General features: G+C 43.8%; 1 protein-coding gene across 2 annotated transcripts in view; it reads left to right on the plus strand.

Annotated features, from left to right (window-relative positions):
* Positions 1 to 19,309, plus strand: part of SLC9A7 (solute carrier family 9 member A7) — a 424,975-nt gene that overhangs the window by 318,179 nt on the left and 87,487 nt on the right. The window contains exon 13 of one of the 2 annotated variants that reach the window (XM_085622857.1): positions 12,344 to 12,403. The exons of the other annotated variant lie outside the window; for it this stretch is intronic. Within the exon in view, the coding sequence (XP_085478983.1) occupies positions 12,344 to 12,403 (60 nt within the window). The remainder of the gene's footprint in view (positions 1 to 12,343; positions 12,404 to 19,309) is intronic. 2 annotated transcript variants of the gene reach the window in all.

Consider the following 19,309-nt stretch of genomic DNA (forward strand, 5'->3'; position numbering starts at 1 on the left):
GACCAGCTCTTTGTTGGCTACGAAGGGCCGGACTGTGCACAAGCGAACGATCTCCTGATGGGTTGTTTTGTGCATTAAAGCCTGTTACTCTCTGGCTAAAAAGGAACCTCCGGTTGGGCTGCGCGCCCATTCTACAAGGGCGACGGCAGCTACCACTGCATTGGGACGGGGTGTCCCCCTGCAAGACAATTGTCAGGCGGCCACTTGGGCTTCGTTGCATACTTTCACTAAGCACTATTGCCTTGACAGTCCGGTCCGTAGAGACGGTTTCTTTGACCGTTCAGTTCTCCGTGACTTTCTGGTGTAATCTCACTTCGAAGACCCTCCACCGGGGTTGGTATTGCTTGGGTATGTATTCTAACGTAAGGAATCTATCACTAACGTGTCTCTTTCAGATGCACAGGTTACTTACTTGTGTAACGATATATCTGTAAAAGACATTAGTTAGTGATAGATTCCTTACCACACGCCCATCCTCCCCGTTCTGCGAACTGTTCTCTAGGGTTCAGTTCATCCCTTTCAGGGCCCTGGTTCTATTGCAACAGTAGTCGGTCTCTGGCGTAGCTCTGCGCTTCTGGCGCAGAAAAGTTGTGTACAGAACTGACGCCAGCGCTAGATGGGCACGTCTAAGTAGCTCTGACGACGTCAACTCGGCGGCTGCGACATACGCGGAGCTGTACGAAGACGCCTACCAACGCGCAGGGGTACTGCTGATGAAAAACTATCCAGATCCAGTCTGACGCCTGGGGATATTCTAAGGTGAGGAATCTATCACTAACTAATGTCTCTTACAGCTATATCGTTACACAAGTAAGTAACTTGTGCTTCAGCGCCAAGAGTGAAGGTGCACTTTGCACATACACTTTTTAAGTTATGTAGCGCTTGCTACCTTTGAGTTGTCTGGTTCTCTGGTGGTCTCTCAATCCATCGGAAATGGAGCCAGCGCTCACCCTCCCCACTGATCCACGCTGAGCTCAGGGAAGGCCCCATTAGTAACTAGCATCCAGCATACCAGGGATTAACCCAGTGCCCAGCATCATGCCAGGCAGGGCATATCAACCCAAACATCATCACCGGGCGTCTCAGGCTCTAGTCTGCCATGGAAACCTGGAAATTGTGTGAAAGTGCCAACTCTGATGCCTCAAAGCACTAGAAAGCCATGTTGGTGCCACACGTGCGTCATTCAGATGTTAGAAACATTATTTCTCTCGGCCTGTAAATAGAATGTTGCTGCCACCCATCTCCAGTAAGACAGGTTCCATGAGCCTCTAAAGGATATAAGACGGAGTCATCCCGGCTTGTAGAGATTCAAGCCTGTGACCATCAGGATTCAAAAAGAACCTTAATGAGGTGTGTGGACCATTGAGGTGTCCTTCAGCCTGGCGCCTATCCCTGCTGGCTTGAATCCTGCAGCAGGAAGTTAGAAGGACAGAGGTTCTCCTGCGGAGGAGATTCTTTGAATGTGTGATCAAGTGCTTAAGACCGGGTGCCACTTATACGTTGTCTGTCGCAGGTGACCAGATTTTTAGAACCCAAAAACGAAACGGCCCCAGACAAACAAATAGGACTCTGTGTCCGCACATACCATGGATGCTAATGGACCATAATGGTAACACCCGCGACATAGGCCTGCAAAGGCACCTCTGCCCCCCCCCCCACACACACACACACACACAAAGACTCCATATTACAACAAGCAAGAGTGTGAGCTATTGGCATTGTAAATGACAATGCCTTTTATTTATGCGTTTTTTATGTGTCTTGCTTATGAAAAGCAAGGCTGGCATAAAAGAGGCGCAGTTACTGCCTGCCTTGCTTCTCGTAAGCAGTGACTACAAGTACAAAGTGCTGGTTTTCAAAATACATTAATAAAAGGCATTGTTATTTACAATGCGAATAGCTAAAACTCTCGCAAATGCAAGACCTATTGCATTGCAAATGCTTGTTAATACCTTTCAATTGGTCAAACTCTTGCTAGAAACAAGATTTCTGAATGTTTCAGTCCGATCAGACAGTTTATTTAGTGATAATCTGTTGGCCAACATGGTTTTAATTGCACATTTGTTTCTAGTGGGTTGAATGAGTTGGTGAGGCCATATACTATGTGTAGCATAATTCTCACCTATATTGATATAGAGTGCGATTGTTCCTTATCTTTAGTAGGTGGTAGTTAGTGGATCTGGTCTACCTGCCTCTTGTGGCCTCAGCCAGGAAAAAGTCAGGATTTCCCTAGCTGTCTGCACTCTACATGATTGTCAACTGCTCTTATCCTTAACAGGAATGAGTGCCAGAATTCTGTAGTATCAACAAAGAAAGAGGTGGCACTTATAATCTTGTACGGCAGGATGGTTAGTTTGGTGCAAGTCTGGAAAGTAGTGTCCTTTTTAAGGGATCCCCTTGAGCTTTACTTGTAGGAAGATTGGAGCCTTGCCATTGATGGCCATGAGTGTGCCACCAATTTTGTTCATTGTGATATAGTTTGGGAACTAAAACCCGCACATCACAGTGCGGTAGTGAGAGGGACTGAGGTTAGTGGGATCACATTTGCCGTTTACTAAATGTGCTCAGTGTCTTTCACTACTGGAGTAGTCTTGGGTCAAGCACTCCAGTCTACTTTTAGATAATGCAATGTGTTTTGGCCCACAATGGCCGCCTTCAGGGGTAACAGATTGCAATTCAAGAACTTAGTAATGTGAGCATCAATACACACGCCAAGGATCTGAGCACTGTGTTGTTGAATTGCTCAACAAAACGTATTTCTCTAATAATCAGATGCTAAATTATTTCATGGCTAAAGCACACTTTTTGTGGTGATCTTAAATGTGTGTTTTGTAGATAAAAGGGGCTTGGCCGCTTCTAATTCTGTGATTCCATTAATACATTGTATTTATTGTAATCTACAGGGTTTATTTACTTAACAGAACCAGTTAGAGAAAACCAGAGCTCTGCACAGCAGTGTTTTCAACCACTAAATCACTTTGTACATCAATCTCTAAGATCTCATAGTTTGTTTCATTGTCCAGTAGATTGGCATTCAATATACCGACCTTAGATTACATGGTCATTCATTCATCTGATGAAGACAATCTTAAAACCTTTAATTTGCTAAGTGGATATTGGTCCGTGGCAGGTTAAGTCTCACAATCAACTGGGCAATCTTTCCTATGTGTTGTTTTCATTTGTATCCCCAGGTCCCCACTAGTAAAAACGATCTTTACCCTCCCTGCGCTATTATGTTGTGTAGCTACACAGGTCCACCAGTGAGGGCATAAGACCATGCTTAAAAAAGCTGTCCCTTCTCTGTCCAACGCGCACCACAATTATCATTCTGGGCATTAGGAGTCTGGCTGTTGAGCTTTCTACCGCTACTTAATACTGGGATTCAGTAAATAATCACATGCATGAGCTGCTTCACCACAGCCATTATTGCATTGACGTTCACTTGCCAGGACTTCCATTTTGTTTTTTCATAAAGGTGTTTGTATGCTCTATTACAGTGGTTCCCAACCTTTTGACTTCTGGGGACCCCCAATTAATCATTACTGGAACCTGGGGACCCCCCCTCCCGAATCATTGTTGGAATCCGGGAACCCACCCACAAGTCAATACTGGAAGCCTCGGACCCCGGTCTAAGCATGGTTGATGATTTTAACAGCAAAACAATACACAAAAATGCAGAAAAAAGCATTTATCAAACAAATACACAAATGATAACACATTTTTTTTCATTCACCAACACATATAATAATAAAAAAATAAAAAAAAATAGACGGGTTGAGGCTTTTCTAAATTCAATTGAGGCCACCCATTGTCCATGCTATATTCTGTTTGATGCACATGCACTGCTCCCACAAATCAATCTGAGGATACTAATTTAATTTTTAGCCTCCAGTTTCAAATTCCTTCCCATTTACAGTATGTTTTAAAATATTTAATTGTACATTTAGCTTCTTTATTTATATACACATTATTAATCTGTTAATATTATTTAATTTTCTAAGTAGTCGCAGACCCACTGAGGAGGCTTTGCGGACCGCCATGGGGCCCTGGCCCTCAGGTTGGGAACCACTGCTCTATTGCTTAAAAAGTATACCTCCAAAGAGGTTGTCATTCTTGCACATCTTCGAATTATCTTACCTCCCTTTTGTTGCAGCGTGTAGTAGGCTTGCCCTCCACACTCTTCATTTAAGTGTTTATAAAATCTGGCTGGAAGATTTCACACTTGTGCTGAAAAGTGTAGACCGCTGAAATGAAATTAAAACTGTTCTTAACGATTGTCAGTATTGAAGCCTGGCTTACATGGTGATATGGGTTGTAAGGCAGGTTGAGTTGAAAAGTATCTGATGGCACTTGCAGAAACACTGCAGTGGTAAAACGCCTTAAACCACTTTGTTCTGTAAAAAGACACCATTTTGAACTATTCCTTTGCAAGGATTTTCATAGTCATAGCAACTCTTGTGGCTATTTGTGTTGGGGCCATAATTCAGCTGCCTACAACAGCCTAACTGTTGCATTGGTCCTTGGTCTGAATGGTCATGGCTATTTTAGCCGTGGTGGCTTGTAGGGAACAGGGGTGGCGGAGGGGGGGGAGGGTTAGAAAATATTTTTTTAACCTCTTCCCTGCGGGGGTAACTCCCCCGCGGTGTGGGGGGCGTGGGGGGGGCCGCGGCGCCGCTGTGCTCGTGATGAGCTCAGCTCGTCATGACTCACAGTGGAGCTGTGCTCATGACGAGCTGAGCTCCTCACGACCCCGCCCACTGATTAATTCTCCCGCACAGGCGGGGAATTAATCACGCGTGGGCGGACCGCAACCGTTATGACGAGCTCAGCTCGTCATGAGCACACCTCCACTGTGACTCATGAAGTGCTGAGCTCGTCATGAGCACTCAACAGGTTAAACACTTACCTTTTTCGCCATCTCTCCTTTTCCTCTCGCTTCTCTTCGTGACTCCTGTCCGTAAGAAGTAGCAAGCAAACAGGCTTCCCTAACCCATAGGTCTGAGCACTGTGGATCGGTGTTCAGACAGGGACAGGGAGCCTGTGCATGTTCCCCACCAGAATGTACATTACAGCTTGGTGGGAAACGTGCTAAGTGCACATGAGTCTTTGGCCGGCCCAAGACAGCCGGCAAAGTAGTCATGCGCACTTAGTGCGCATGAACCACTCCTCCTCCCTGAGCCACCAGCCCCGAAGCATTGGAAAATAAAATAACAACTTTTTTATTATCATTTTATTTTTCCCCTTTTCACTGCTCTAAGAGCAGTGGGGCGACGCTCTGCCGTATTGGAGGAGTCACCCCAGTATTTTGGTTTGGTTCATGCACTTTCATTATTCATATCTGGGATGTGCCACTGTGAAAACAATAAATTTCAAAGGCATTTTTTCCTTTCTAAAAAACACAAGTGTATGTTCAAATGTGGGAATTAAATGTTATTTCATTAAATCCAGTGTAAAGGGGAGGTACCTTCAGTTTTTCAATTAGCATTTCTGATTTCTTAGCCAAGAGAAAAAAAACATTTTAAAATGAGGATACATGAATGGATACATCATAGCACCCCATTACACTGGCATTTCAGTAACCCTATGTTCCTGAATGAGAATTGGAAATTATGACATGAATATATTTTTCTTGGTTAGTTTTCTGTTGTTGGTGACACATCTTGATTTCCAATTGCATCTATACTTAGCAGAGTAATTTTGTATTTTTACTTCTTTCACATATTTTCCTGTTTCTGGGGAATAAATATTTTGCTGCGTCTAGAGAGGAGAATACTTGTAGATCTGGCCTGACAGTGCAGCGGTCTATACCTGTTGTTACCAATGCTTTAAATATACATAAAGTGCTTTGCTGTCACCCAAATAAATATTTTTCTCACCTCATGCTATTTACTGTTTGGCGTATAATGAGTGTTTGCATTGTAATGTTTGTTTGCCTGTGAAACGTACATTGAAGCATGAGGCATTAAATTTGTTTGTGAAAGACACACAAATGATGGAGGGAATGCAGAACAAATCAAAACATTAACCCCCAGTCAAGAGATCTGGGTTTAATCCGTTGTTCTTTTGCTCACCATACCACCCTAGTTCAGACCCAGCCATACGCAAATCAGTCTTGACCCTGCTAATCATGGGAACAGTCCAACCTGACCTGCCAGGCCAGTTCCTCTCTGGACTGGAAGCAAGCATCCTGGGACCAGTGTCACCCCTCATCAGCCAGACTAGCTTGAATCCAGTGAGCCCGGGACCCACGTCTGGGCATGCCCGGCATACTTAGGACGGTCCTGATGTAATAGTATTCTAGTGTCCTTTTGATAAGACCATAGCCTTTTAAAAGGCTGTGTCCCCACTTTCAACTTGCTCCTGTCTCTATCCCTTTAGTCTGCATTTACTTCACATACAGATGGTAATTACCCTATCCTTACATTGACCTTAACTTGACGTGTATGGTAGATGTTCCTCCAAATGCATTTATATGTCTTATATTAGCATGACAACATAATTCCCAGCCCCTGTGTGGTATGATATGGCCATGTATTATCTCCACTCCTCGAATAGAGCGATATCCTTACGGAGGAGCAGATTATGGTAAAGGTAGGATTTGTGTCAGCCTGTATTTATTTCCAAGTACACGTCTGACATCAGTCCAAAAGCGGATCTTTGCTGCAGGCCGCGCGTGATGCGCGGCCCATGGTGATCCGCGCTCTCCTTAGTCAAAACAGAAGCAGGAATCAGACCGGAAGCATCTGCCCTCTACACAGGAAGACCAATTCCCTGCGAACTCTTTCCGCTCTAAGATGATTGCTGGCTGAGGTCGCCGACCTTCCTGGAGATATGGCGCAAATTGTACGTATCTCATATCTGTCCAGGAAGCTTCTGTCCGGAAGCTTCTAATTGGGGACCTTTCTTCTACAAGTTGAGTCCAGCTGCACAGTGTGAGTGACGATCTTTCCATTGTGGAAGAAGGCAGTATTCACCACTTTTAATTCATTTTGTTTTTGCAGTTTTATATAGCGCTATCATGACCAGAAGTTATCAGTACGCTTTACATGAGCACCAGTTGCATTACAAAAGGACACATTCATTTTTTAGCAACGGGGAGATTAAGTGATTTGTTTTCAATACTTTTTAATGGCATTTTATACCATAAAACAAGGATGACAAATATTCCTTCTCATTTTCTCACCAAAACGTTAGAAAAACTAACCCCTGGTCCCCACTCCCTTCCTAAACATGTCTTCACTGAGTCCCTTAACAGGCATGTTCAATCGCTTATTACAGGTGTCCGTATTCACCAACTTTAGAAATGGGTGTGCCTTGTTAATTCGAATTTTTCTGAGAAAAAGCACCCGTTTTTACACTTCTAATTGCATCACTTCAAAATTGTAGTGTGTTCCACTAAAGTGAATTAACTGCAGTGTTACTGAGAAAGATAACACTTTGTATTTTTTTATATATTTTTTTGTTGTGTTCAAATTACTTTTATTAGATTGAGAAAACACATACAATTAGGCGAAAGAGCGATACAGACAAAAGTAAGGAGGTACAGGATACTCATGACAAAGCAATTCATTACATATATCAGTCGTTACAATTGAGAATCTAAGAACAATTCTGGCGTAAAAATAAGTGCAACAATCATCAACGCATCTTAAGCATATTCCTAACCGTCACACTGAACAAATGAAATTATATGGCTTAACCTTTCACCCAGCTCCATAGACTTATACCCCAAAACCCATAAATCCTCAATTATTTACCCCTTATCTTGTTACCATAATCGTAAAACTTAACTGCTATACCCTTGGGCATGTACCTTTAACCCTACACCATTGACTCCTATACCACATACCCTTAACTCCAAATCCTTAACCACACCCTTAACCCTATGCACTATACCCAATCGCCTTAGCCCAACCCCTAAACCCATACTCTCACCATCTATACCCTGTGACCTATACCCTTAAACATATATGCCGAACCCATATCCCATGATCCATAACCTCTATACCCCAAAGCCCTATGTCTCAACTCCTAACCTGAAAGTGTTAGCCCTTATATCCTGTTGCCTTCATACCTAACATGTTAAGTCGGTATACTTTAACTATACTCCGAACCCCATAACCTTCCCCCGTATCCTTGCCCCCAACCTTTACCCCTTATTCTTATATCCCAAACCCTTAGTCCTATACCCCAAACCCTTAACTCGTAAATCTATACCTTCTTTTTTTTTCTTTTTTAAATATCTGTTTTATTGGCATTTATATTTGAAATCAAGAAGAGACTCAACACATTTACGTTTCCATGTGGGAAGGATCCTCATATACATTAGGTACATATAATAGACATCCTGTTTCAAAAAACATAGCCATGCGATATTAGTCCCCTATAGTTGTTTCAACTTCTATTCATGACCTACAACCCCAAAACAAGGTCTTCTTCCAGATTAGTGCATCAACAGCGACAGTAAACAGTGGAAGTCTCTCCTCATGGCATGATCCTCTATAGAGAGTATTCGGGTTGGTTATCTATATTGTCTACCATAGCTGTAAATTTTCCACAAGATGCAGTTTTACCACCTAGCACACTAGTCAGCCGTGGTATAAAGGAAAATAAGAGCCAAGTGAAAAAGTAAAAGAAACAACACAGGAGAACTCACTCCGTGTTACTATAAAATTAAACATATTACTACAACGTGTAACAAACACCCAGGGGTCTTTAGTCAGTGTTGTCTTCCATATTATATGGGCTCATGTGGGTCCAGGATCGCGGGGCCTGGTGGGGTGCGGTATGTGGGGTGGGGGGAGGAAAGGGGCAGCAACGTATAGTCCAATTTCAGTGGTCCACAAGGAAACTAATCTTCACCCCCTCCTCTCCTCCGGGGCCCCAATCCACACAATCAGACATCATCCCTCGGAAGTCTTTACCTTCAACCCCAAACCTTAGATAGCTATACTCCATACCCTATATTCCCAATGCCATACCCTTAATCCCAGGTTCCAAACCTTTAACTCTATACCCAGTTTTTAACCCTGTACATTTATCTCTGTATGCCTAACCCAATTTCTAAACCTGTATCCTTCACCTGTATTCCCTATACCCTTACCCTGTAACCCCTTCAAGCCTTTCCCTGTCCTTACTTCAGTATATTTTGGAAACAAACTCTTTGGGAAGTGTTCCTTTTGAAAAGTGTTTATTTTTTTAGAACTAATGATTAGGAAGTGTTATTTTTAGAAGGTAAGGCAATATCCTAGAAATATGGAATAAATAGTTATGGAAATAGGAATCCTGCCTGAAAACATGCATGTGAAGCAGCCAGTAATGCTTCGTAAGTGTTCTACCCTGTATCTCCCAGCTCGCCCACGCGCCAGTAGGTCGGATACACATGGTGACAGTGGGAGCCCATGGCAGCAGATCCTCAAACTGACGCCGAGTGCTCGGTTGAGGTAGCTGTGCGCTCTATAATTGGTCATTGATTAATTTAGCTGCCTTAGCCTGGTCTGCTATGAACCAGTGCTGCCACTCACGCATGGTCCAAGAAAAACAGAGACACTAGAAGTAAATGTAACCCAGTGGTTTAGGTGAAGGGCTATCCTGTCTCTAACCCCTTACTTAGGTTTTTCTCAGCTGGTTTTTAGCTGCATGTGAACACAAATGGGGATCTTGCCCTATTCGCATTGCAGAGGAACCCCTGGTTCTTTAGGTGTGCTTTTACAAAGTGAGAATGAAAGTCCCCGCCATTGGATACCGACAATAGCAAATATTGAAATAAGGATCCAATATGCAGCATTAGTGATGGTGAGCTAGCAAGGCAACTCTTCAGTGTGTGCACACCTTACACAGGATTCCCTTTAATCAATCAATTAATTAATTTAATAAAATAACACAACCCCAGCCATGTGGTTAAAAAAAACAAATTTAAACACCCTTACCTTTGTGAGGGCAACCCCTATTTCACCTACTCAGAGAGAACCAGATCCCAGGACTTCCTGGCATAAGGTACCCCACTGCCCATAGGATAAAGTACTTGCCACCTACCAGGAGTGGACTCGCCTATAGATATAATTCAAGCCTTGACAACACATGCTGAGGGAACAATTGGGAATTTCGTCAACCATGTAAGCCAGTGTTTAATAAGGGTAACTCCACCTACTGTATGTCCAGCTCTAGGGCTGGGGTCTGGCCATGCTCAGCAAAACACATTTGAATAGAGTTTGCCCTGAGTAGGAGTATTGGGTACAAAATGGAAAAAGAACAGCACATGACCCCTTCTCTTCTGTATAAGTAGATAACACACAGTTCCTTCTCAGAATTTCTTCCAGACAGCTGTCTCTCAGATGATCTGCTCTTACCTGACAGAAAGCGACAGGTGTCAGCAAAGCTACAAATCCACTGTATCTTTTGCTCTCTCTCTCTTCACGCCCTCCTGCCCCCTCCTTGAAGTATGCAGTATTCACCACGTGGGGTTCAAGGGTCTTTACTTCAGGTTTTGCAGACCTATATCCTTTGGCAGTTTGGCTGAACCTCATCATACACGAGGAAAATGTAAAAAAAAAAAATACAATAGTCAGAAAAAAAAAATTGGGAGAATGACGTAACTATATCGAACGGTAAAGAATTGTAATAAAAAGAAGAGTAAATAGAGGATCGGCACCAGAAATACTGTGGCTAAATGGAGACATTAAAGGGCAAAAATAGAAAACAACTTACAAAGTAAAACAGTCTCACTTTGGGCAATGGATGCAGAATGACGGGGCAAAATTGCAAAAAGCATGCCAAGGGCTCAGCAACACAAATTGTTGTATACAAAACGTCAATAGGTCTGGCTTTAAAAGAATGTTGTAAGGTAATGTGAAGCATTGCAGGTAGATAGCATGGGTGAATGCATATGAATTTGTGTGGAAGCAAAAAACTGTTCAATAATACTGGTGTAGATTAAAAGGTCATGGGATAGGTGCACTGTCAAGCCAGACCTAAAAAATTCATGTAGGTTAATGACAGGCATCCTCCAAATCTGTGCTGCTACTATAGAAAAATCAAATTATCCAGTCATCTAAGGCCCTTTAATAGCTTTACAATGTCATGTGTGTGCCCCTGAAAGTTCAAGCTCTGGCAGCTGGATAAATAAACAAAATAATCCCAGCTGTGTGGAGGGCAAGCAATCGAGCACTTTTTTGTGTGGAAGCACACAACTACTGCCCAATCAAAACATGTACACCTGGCTCTCAACGTGTGGGCGGAGCCAAAGCCCCTCTCCTGGTGATTCTCACATAATTGTCTGGTGACAGCTGCACAGTCAAACTAGACCAAAATGATCACAGCTGTGTGGCGGGCAAGCACCTTTTTGGGGGGAAGCAAACAACCTCTGCCCAATCAAAACATGTACTCCTGGCTCCCAACAAGTGGGCAGAGCCAAAACCCTTCTCCTGGTGATTCTCACATAATTGGTGACAGCTGCCCTGTCAACCAGACCATAAAAATTAGGTAAGCATGCGTCAAAACCAGGCAATAATACTGAGTCGAGCAAGCGTGTAGAAATGCAGGGACGCATATAACAAAGAACACATATGCCACACTAAAGCTATCTACAGTGCAGCAAAGCAGGCAAGAGTGCAGCAAAAGCGGCAGTAGCCTAGCAAGTGGGACCAGTGTTCAGTTAAGTAAGGAAAAGTGAAGCAGAGTGGCAAAGTTGCAGCAAAGCAGGTAAGGATCAAGAACCCATTTAGAAGGCAGGAATTTGGGCAGCAAAAATACGAAAGAAAAGAGCAGAAGAGGTGTGCGAATCAGGCAAGGGCACAGCCAAGCATGGAAGCATCTATCAAATCTAGCAAGGGCCCAGAAAATCATGCAAGTGTGCAGCAAAAACAGCCAAGCATCCAGCAGGCAAAACCTAGAAAAAGAAGGCAAGTGTGCAGCAAAGCAAGGAAAGGTAAATCCAGCAGAATGCTCCATAACAAGCTGGAGTGCAGAAAGTAAAACAAATGAGGGTTCAAAACAGCAAACAGTGAACGGCAAAGCCTGTAAGGGTGCATCAGTGTGCTGGTGTTCAACAATACAGGCAAGGAAAGACACATCAAGAAAATTGTCTCTGTAAGAACCTTTCTTTGCTGCATTGGAATATGCTCCTCTTTCCTTCTCCATGAAATCTTTTATTTTTTTTAAATCATGTCTTCTCTGGTGTTTTGTTTTGTATCTCACTGCCATTGTCTGTTATATTTTCCTACATTACTGTGTACCTGATGTATTCTAGTTTGTACTGCTTTTTTCTGATTTTTTTCAAGTCTCCTATGTTTAGCTCATCTTGTTTTCCTCGTCACATTTTCCATTCTTCCATTTTGATGTCCAGAGTGGGTGACCATTCCATACCGCTGGACGATGTGACTGCTGGCCGCTGGCAGTATTTCAGGTGAAGCCGTGCTGTCTGCTGCTTAACACTAACCTCAGGCTTCCTCTTTCCAAGCTGCCTAACTAGCACGGGCTTTCTGGCTGTTGTGGCTGTGCAGAGTACTCAACAAACCTCACGTCACGCACATTTGCATGTTTCAGACACTAATGGTTGTTTTACTAATTTCTTTATAATTTCTGAAAGCTAATGACATTCTTTTTTTTCGCCATGTTTGGTTGTGAGCCTTTTTCCCATCTCCACAACCCGGCGTACAGTTAACGAAAACTGTGAGTGAATTGGTCTTATAAATAATATTATTTTGTTCTGCAGAACGCAGAATACCTTCCCGCTCAATAATGAGATATCAGTTTCTCAACAATGATTTGCTTCCATTACAATAAATAGAAAGCGGTAAAATATTGGGTTGACCCCTTAGTTCTTTAGCAGCCTGGTGTCATGGCGGCCTGGTGTCACGGCGGCCTGGTGTCACGGCGGCCTGGTGTCACGGCGGCCTGGTGTCACGGCGGCCTGGTGACACGGCGGCCTGGTGTCACGGCGGCCTGGTGTCACGGCAGCCTGGTGTCACGGCAACCTGGTGTCATGGCGGCCTGAAGTCGTGGCAGCTCGGTGACATGCAGCTTTCCCATATTGTATGATGGTGTTTCAGTTTCTCCGAGCTGAGCACAAAGATTATTCTTGTAGTAATGGGACACTGGCATCATATTTTAGCACAATATGCTAATTCGTTACCAGAAATTGTTGTCCTTACTCTCTCTGGGACTTAGCAAAATCAGGATGTAGGGGTGGGAGGGAACCACAATCTCCAGAATCTGCTGGATCACTAGGTTCGGTGTTAATAGATGGCGAGAGAGGTTGGCATTTAGTCTGTTAGTAAATAAATGGTGAAGGAACTTATCAGTTTCTCAACAATGATTTGCTTCCATTACAATGAATAGAAAGCGGTAAAATATTGGGTTGACTCCTTGGTTCTTTAGCGGCCTGGTGCCATGGTGGCTTGGTGCCATGGCGGCCTGGTGTCATGGCAGCCTGGTGCCATGGCGGCCTGGTGCCATGGCGGCCTGGTGTCATGGCAGCCTGGTGCCATGGAGTCATGGCGGCTTGGTGTCATGGCGGCCTGGAGTCATGGCAGCCCGGTGACATGCAGCTTTCCCATATTGTATGATGGTGCATTATTTGCAGGTCCCTGGCTAGCACTTGGCCAATGCCTTTATATGAAGGGCAGCTCTTAAAGACCCCACAGAGGCCATCTCACTCAGAGCCACTGATGGCGCTGTTCATATCACCTACAGTGATACCGAGCCCGTCTAAAATGTGCTTGAGTCACCAAAGAAAAAGAAGCATAGACCTTAAAGGCTAAGGGCCTGATTCACAAAGGTAACTTACACTTGAGTAAGTGTACTACTTTTTGGTATTCACAAACTGCACTTCTGTAGTAACTTACGCTTTTGTAGTAAGACGCATGACCAACCACTGGTACTGCAACACCCTACCATAGAAAATAATGGTAGAAGCAACTTACTATGAAGTGTAAGTTACTACAAAAGTGCAGTTTGTAAATAGCACGTTGTAGTATGCTTTGTAGTACTACTGTAGTACTAAAAAACACACTACAAAGTGAAGTTTGTGAACCAGGCCCTAAGTTCCACGTCTGGACCCACATGCTTCCAGCATGCCAGTGGAGTGGAATTTGATACCTTTGGGGACAAATTTTAGTGGGCACACAAGTATTGTCATCCCAGCCCTTGGGGAAAAAATGAACTCTGATAGAGATTTCCTTTCAATACACTGGGACAACACAACAAAATGTATAAACAGAGCTAAAACGCAGCAGCATCACATTGCAGTAAAGTAGCACAAAAACAGCAACACAGAAAACAGTAAACATCACCACCCCAATAACAAGCCGCACAGCCATTCTTGTCACACACCAAGCACCGCGTTAATTTATCACCAGGAACATTAAATAGTGCCAGTAAAAATGTCTTATAATCCAGCCCCTAGTGCTAGTTTCTAGAATAATACTCCAAGAGGCACATGCATCAACCAAAATACTGGTCGCAAACGGGCCGATTCGTAGAATCTGCCCCTTTGCGACCGGTATTTTGCATTTGGGATGCATCAACACAAATGCAATTTCGCCAAAATAGGTAATCGCAAAATTTGCGATTACCTATTTTGTGAATGCATTTAGGGAATCTCAATGTGCGATTCCCTAAATGCTATGCAGGAAGCATGGAAAAATTGCGACCCTGCGTTAAGAATTTGCAAATTACCACCAACTTAGTGCCATGTGGCACACAAACATGGCCTTAGGGCATGTATGTGCGCCACATGTGCACACTTACCTGTATTTTGGCCCCCTATCACCCTTGCAAATTGCATGCGCAATTTGCGAGGACCTATTTGGTACTCGCAAATTGCGAATGCAATCCCATTAATTCCTATGGGATGAATGGGAAGCCATTCCTTAATTGCGAATCGCAATTTGCTATTCGTAATTAAGGAATGTTAAGGATTCGCAAAAATATTTGCGAATCCTTCATGCATAGGCATTTGCGATTACCAAATAGCAAATCCTTAACATTCGCTATTTGGTAATCGCAAATGATTACCTTGATGCATGTGCCCCTAAATCCAGTGTGGTGGGTGAGGATATTTTAGTAGATGGTTACTCCTTGAGTAGGCTATAGATTGTCCATTGCCAAAAGGAATCTACATGTTCACCCTAGGAGTGCAACTGAGCATTCCAACTAAGGGTTCATGAGAAGTCGGGTGAGAAAGGAGCCATGGTTCTTGTCACATTTGTCAGCTGCCATTTATATGCCTTCACAAACGCTGTGACTCGACCAATTTTTTCACCATGCTCAGTGCTTCATTTATGTCTACGATGATAATGTTAATCATGACAACATCTCCTCCCTTTTACATTCACCTTTTCATTACCTCATAACCGTTGTATACTCGCTAATCATTCACTCTATAGTTTGTCCTGCGGTTCAATGGCAGGTTTTCCGACTACACAGCGAACAAGCATTGGCAAACCCAGTACGTCGCGCCTTTTGGGGCTTTTTGGCTTTGCAAATGCCTTTTCGCATTACTGTACAGCATCGGCAAGATGTGTGCAGCATAGGCTGAAAAAGCCAAAAAGTACTAGGCCTGAAATCTAGTTTTTCACTATTATGCCACAGTGAATAACAAATGTTTTTTTTTCACTGCTGCTTGGTCACCCAGGGAAACAGTTGCTTCCTTGGTTTTCCACAATTTCGTCCGTCTTAGCAGAGCCCTTTGTAAAGTAGTGGTAGGGCTAAGTCTGGAGTACCGCTTTCACATCTGTCTGTAGACATCCTTAAGTTTGGTCAATGGATGCAGAATGACGGGGCAAAATTGCAAAAAGCATTCCAAGGGCTCAGCAACACAAATTGTTGTATACAAAACATTTGTATCTCCCTGGCATTCCCCTACTTCCTGACACATCAGCATTACCAGGCACCATCTCCCATGTCATCTAAGGGTCTGTGCAGCCCTGCGGCTAATAGGGGATTTCTTACCATTCTGCTCTGGTAGAACCACTGCCAGCACAGTGCCTGGTCTCCGCTCTCTCTTGGCTTTTCCTTTCCCTCCCAGCCTGTGGTAACAGGAGGCGGAAAAGCCAAAAAGGCACATTGGGATGATGACAGGCAGCGAGATACTTATTTTTTGGGGTGGAGGAGTATGAAGCCACGTATTAGGTTTTTGGGTGTGGGGTTGTGTGTGTTACAGAGGGATGTGGTAGAGTGCACAGGCTTACAAGAGTTTTTTTCTATATTTGGCGATCTTTGAGAAGTAAGGGAGGAAGACGATTGTGTGTGTGTGGGTCCCCCATGCCACCTCTCGACCTGTGCAACTGAACCATGGGATCAGCATACTGTTGGGTGGTGCTTATGGGGAGCCATATAAAACATAGAATTGTACGTGGGTCACTCTCAGTGACACTGCTCCACCACCTTTGTCGATGATGTGAATTGGAACCCTTTACTGGAAAATAATAAAATAATCCCATCTCTAATTCTATATGTACTTCAGGAAAATTCGCAGCACGTGATCCTATCCATTGCACTGCCGATTGATAGTAACACTTTGCTTTCTTACAATGTTTGTAAGTTTGTCATCTATTATTAAATGCCCATCAAAATGTGGTGAATATTCAATAAAGTTCACATTTCTATCAACGAACCAATTTCATGTGCTCCCATTTCATTTAAAGACACAATAGGAAGCCCATTACACTGAGCCGTTTACTAGAGTCCAATTCCATCTTTGTTTACAAGTGAAACCTGGAACATAATCTATAGTACTTCATGAAATGCAAACAATGATACAGAATGTTGTTACCTTCATCATAGCCCTTGGCCTCTGTCCTTGGTGTTACTACTCGCACTACTCCTACATCTGCTTGTGGTATTCTTAGTAGTTTCACCAATAGTACTCATAACCTTAAGTACTGAAACAATTACTACCTGTACTCTTAGTATGTCTCTATTACTATTTTATATGAATTATTATATAAAGTTTAGAGTTTATTTGCGGTTGTAATCATCCATGTAAACTAGATTAAAAGTATTCCATATTGTTTCCAACATTGAAAAAACCCTCAATTCTTTAGATTGATATCACGATTTCTGATTTCTTCTCTGAATTGAACAGTGAGAAAAAATTATGTCTGAATCTAGAAAACTCAAGAGATTGAAGAGTATACTCTGCAAGAAAATAAGCTATGTTTTAAAGTTTCAATTGGTACTCAGAAAATTGTATCTGGTTTGAGTAGACTCCTGAAGAATACATACTACAGTAGAATAAACCATGTTGTTGTTAGTCAACACTCATAAACAAATTATTTGGTTCAAGTAGACTTTTGAAGAGTTCATACTACATACTACAGTTCAAACCACGTTGTATAGTTTCAGTCGGGGCTCCGAAACAGATAATCGGGTTCAAGTAGACTCCTGAAGAGTACATACTACAGGAGAATAAAGCATATTGTAAAGTTTCAGTCAATTCTCATAAACAAATCATCTACTTCGAGTAGACTCCTCAAGAGTTCATACTATAGGAGAATAAACCATGTTGTAAAGTTTCAGTTGGTGTTCACAAACAAATGATCTGACTGAAGTAGGCTCTTAAAGTACACACAACAAGGGAGTAAACCATGTATTATATTGTAATTGCATTTATATAGCGCTTACTACCTGGTACAGTTTCATTCGCTAGAACGATTCCAAATAATGAAAAAAAAAAAGGCCGAAATGAACCATGTATGTGTGTATCAGTGTTCAGCATCTCAATAAATTAAAGATATCAGGGTTATGCTACCAATAGTACTGCAGCAAGTACTAATTCTGCTGCTGCTGTTACTATTACTATACTTCCACTATTGTAACTACTACTCACATGACTACTCCAGGGTCTGCTAACAGTATTAATAGAGAACCAAGTACATTCATAAATATTGGACTCCTAATATTATGTTCGAGGCAAATGAGCTGCAGATTACACACTTTTGCATAGATCGCCATCTGGTGTTGGGCCCGGATGTTTGCAGTTTGTTTTTCCTCTTGGAAAGTCTTTGGAAGTCACGAGGTCGGTGACTCCTCCCTTGGTTCGTATTGCGCATGGGCTTCGGCTCCATCCTCAGATTGTTTTTTTCCGCCATCGGGCTCGGATGTAATACTTCGCGCTCCGGTTCCGAACATTCCAGTTCGACGATCGAAGCGGAATCCTCGCTCTTCGCGGTATTGTTCAGATCCTGATCTCCTCAATCACCTTCTTCTTCGACACACCTTCGATTCCAGTCATCGACGGCGGCCTTCGGGCCTATCCAGGCTCCGGTCCCGGCAGATGGAAAGAACTCCATTCAAGAAGTGCCCTCGATGTGGGTCCAAATTCCCCTACACCGATCTTCATGAGGTGTGCAACCTCTGCCTCTCCCCTGAACACGAGGCTCGAGACTGTTTGGCCTGCAAGTCTTTTAGATCCAAAAAGACTATTCGAGATCGAAGGGCCAGACGAAAAATGGCGCACTCCTCGACTTCCGTTCCAGTCGACATCTTCGGGGACGACGTCGAAGCTCTGGGACAGCAGCACACCGAAGAGGACCTACTCAGTGCTTCCGGATGTGGAGGACATCACCCCGGCGCAGAGGGTCGTGAGTAAAATACCCCCTCCCACACCCGCGCCGACACCCAAAAAGGCTTCGGTCACGCCTTCGCCTCCGGGCCTAGGCAAGACCAAAGACACTGCTTCGAACACCCCACCTTCGGGCCCGGTGAAGAAGCCTAATAAGCCTTCCTGCGGCTCGGGCTCGAGCCAGCCTGCCAGCTGTGCCGATAAACACACTTCGGCACCGAAGAAGAGATCGGCCTCTACCTCGACACCGAGCTCCGCACCAAAGCCCTCGGTGTCGAAACCCAGTCTCTCGGTGCCGACCAAACATCATAAGGCCCTCCCTCGGCGCCGACCAAAAAATCGGAGGTTCCAAAAAAGGACGGCACAGACAAGCCTAAATAGCCATCGTCCCCGAAAACTTCGGCGCCGACCGAACAGCCAGTGTCGCAAGAACTATTTACACCGGATCCTTTGCAAAAGACACTTACCAAGGATCCAAAAACTGGACATTTGGCACTGTCTTCTAAAAAGAGACATTTGTACAAACCAGCTCCACCTCCAAAGAGGAAAGACTGTGCTACCTCCCCTTTCAGAGTGCCTTCCCCACTTCCTCCACCTCCTCCACCCTCTCCACCTCCCCCCCCCTCCTCCTTCTCCACCCCTGCCTCATCGCTCTCCGACCCCGTCTCCAGACCATGATGATCAGGGGGACCCATACTACGACCCAGCAGATGTGCCACAAGACCCCACCCCTACAGGATCTCC

This window comes from Triturus cristatus, chromosome 8, assembly GCF_964204655.1.
Source record: "Triturus cristatus chromosome 8, aTriCri1.1, whole genome shotgun sequence".
Classification (NCBI taxonomy): Eukaryota; Metazoa; Chordata; class Amphibia; order Caudata; family Salamandridae; genus Triturus; species Triturus cristatus.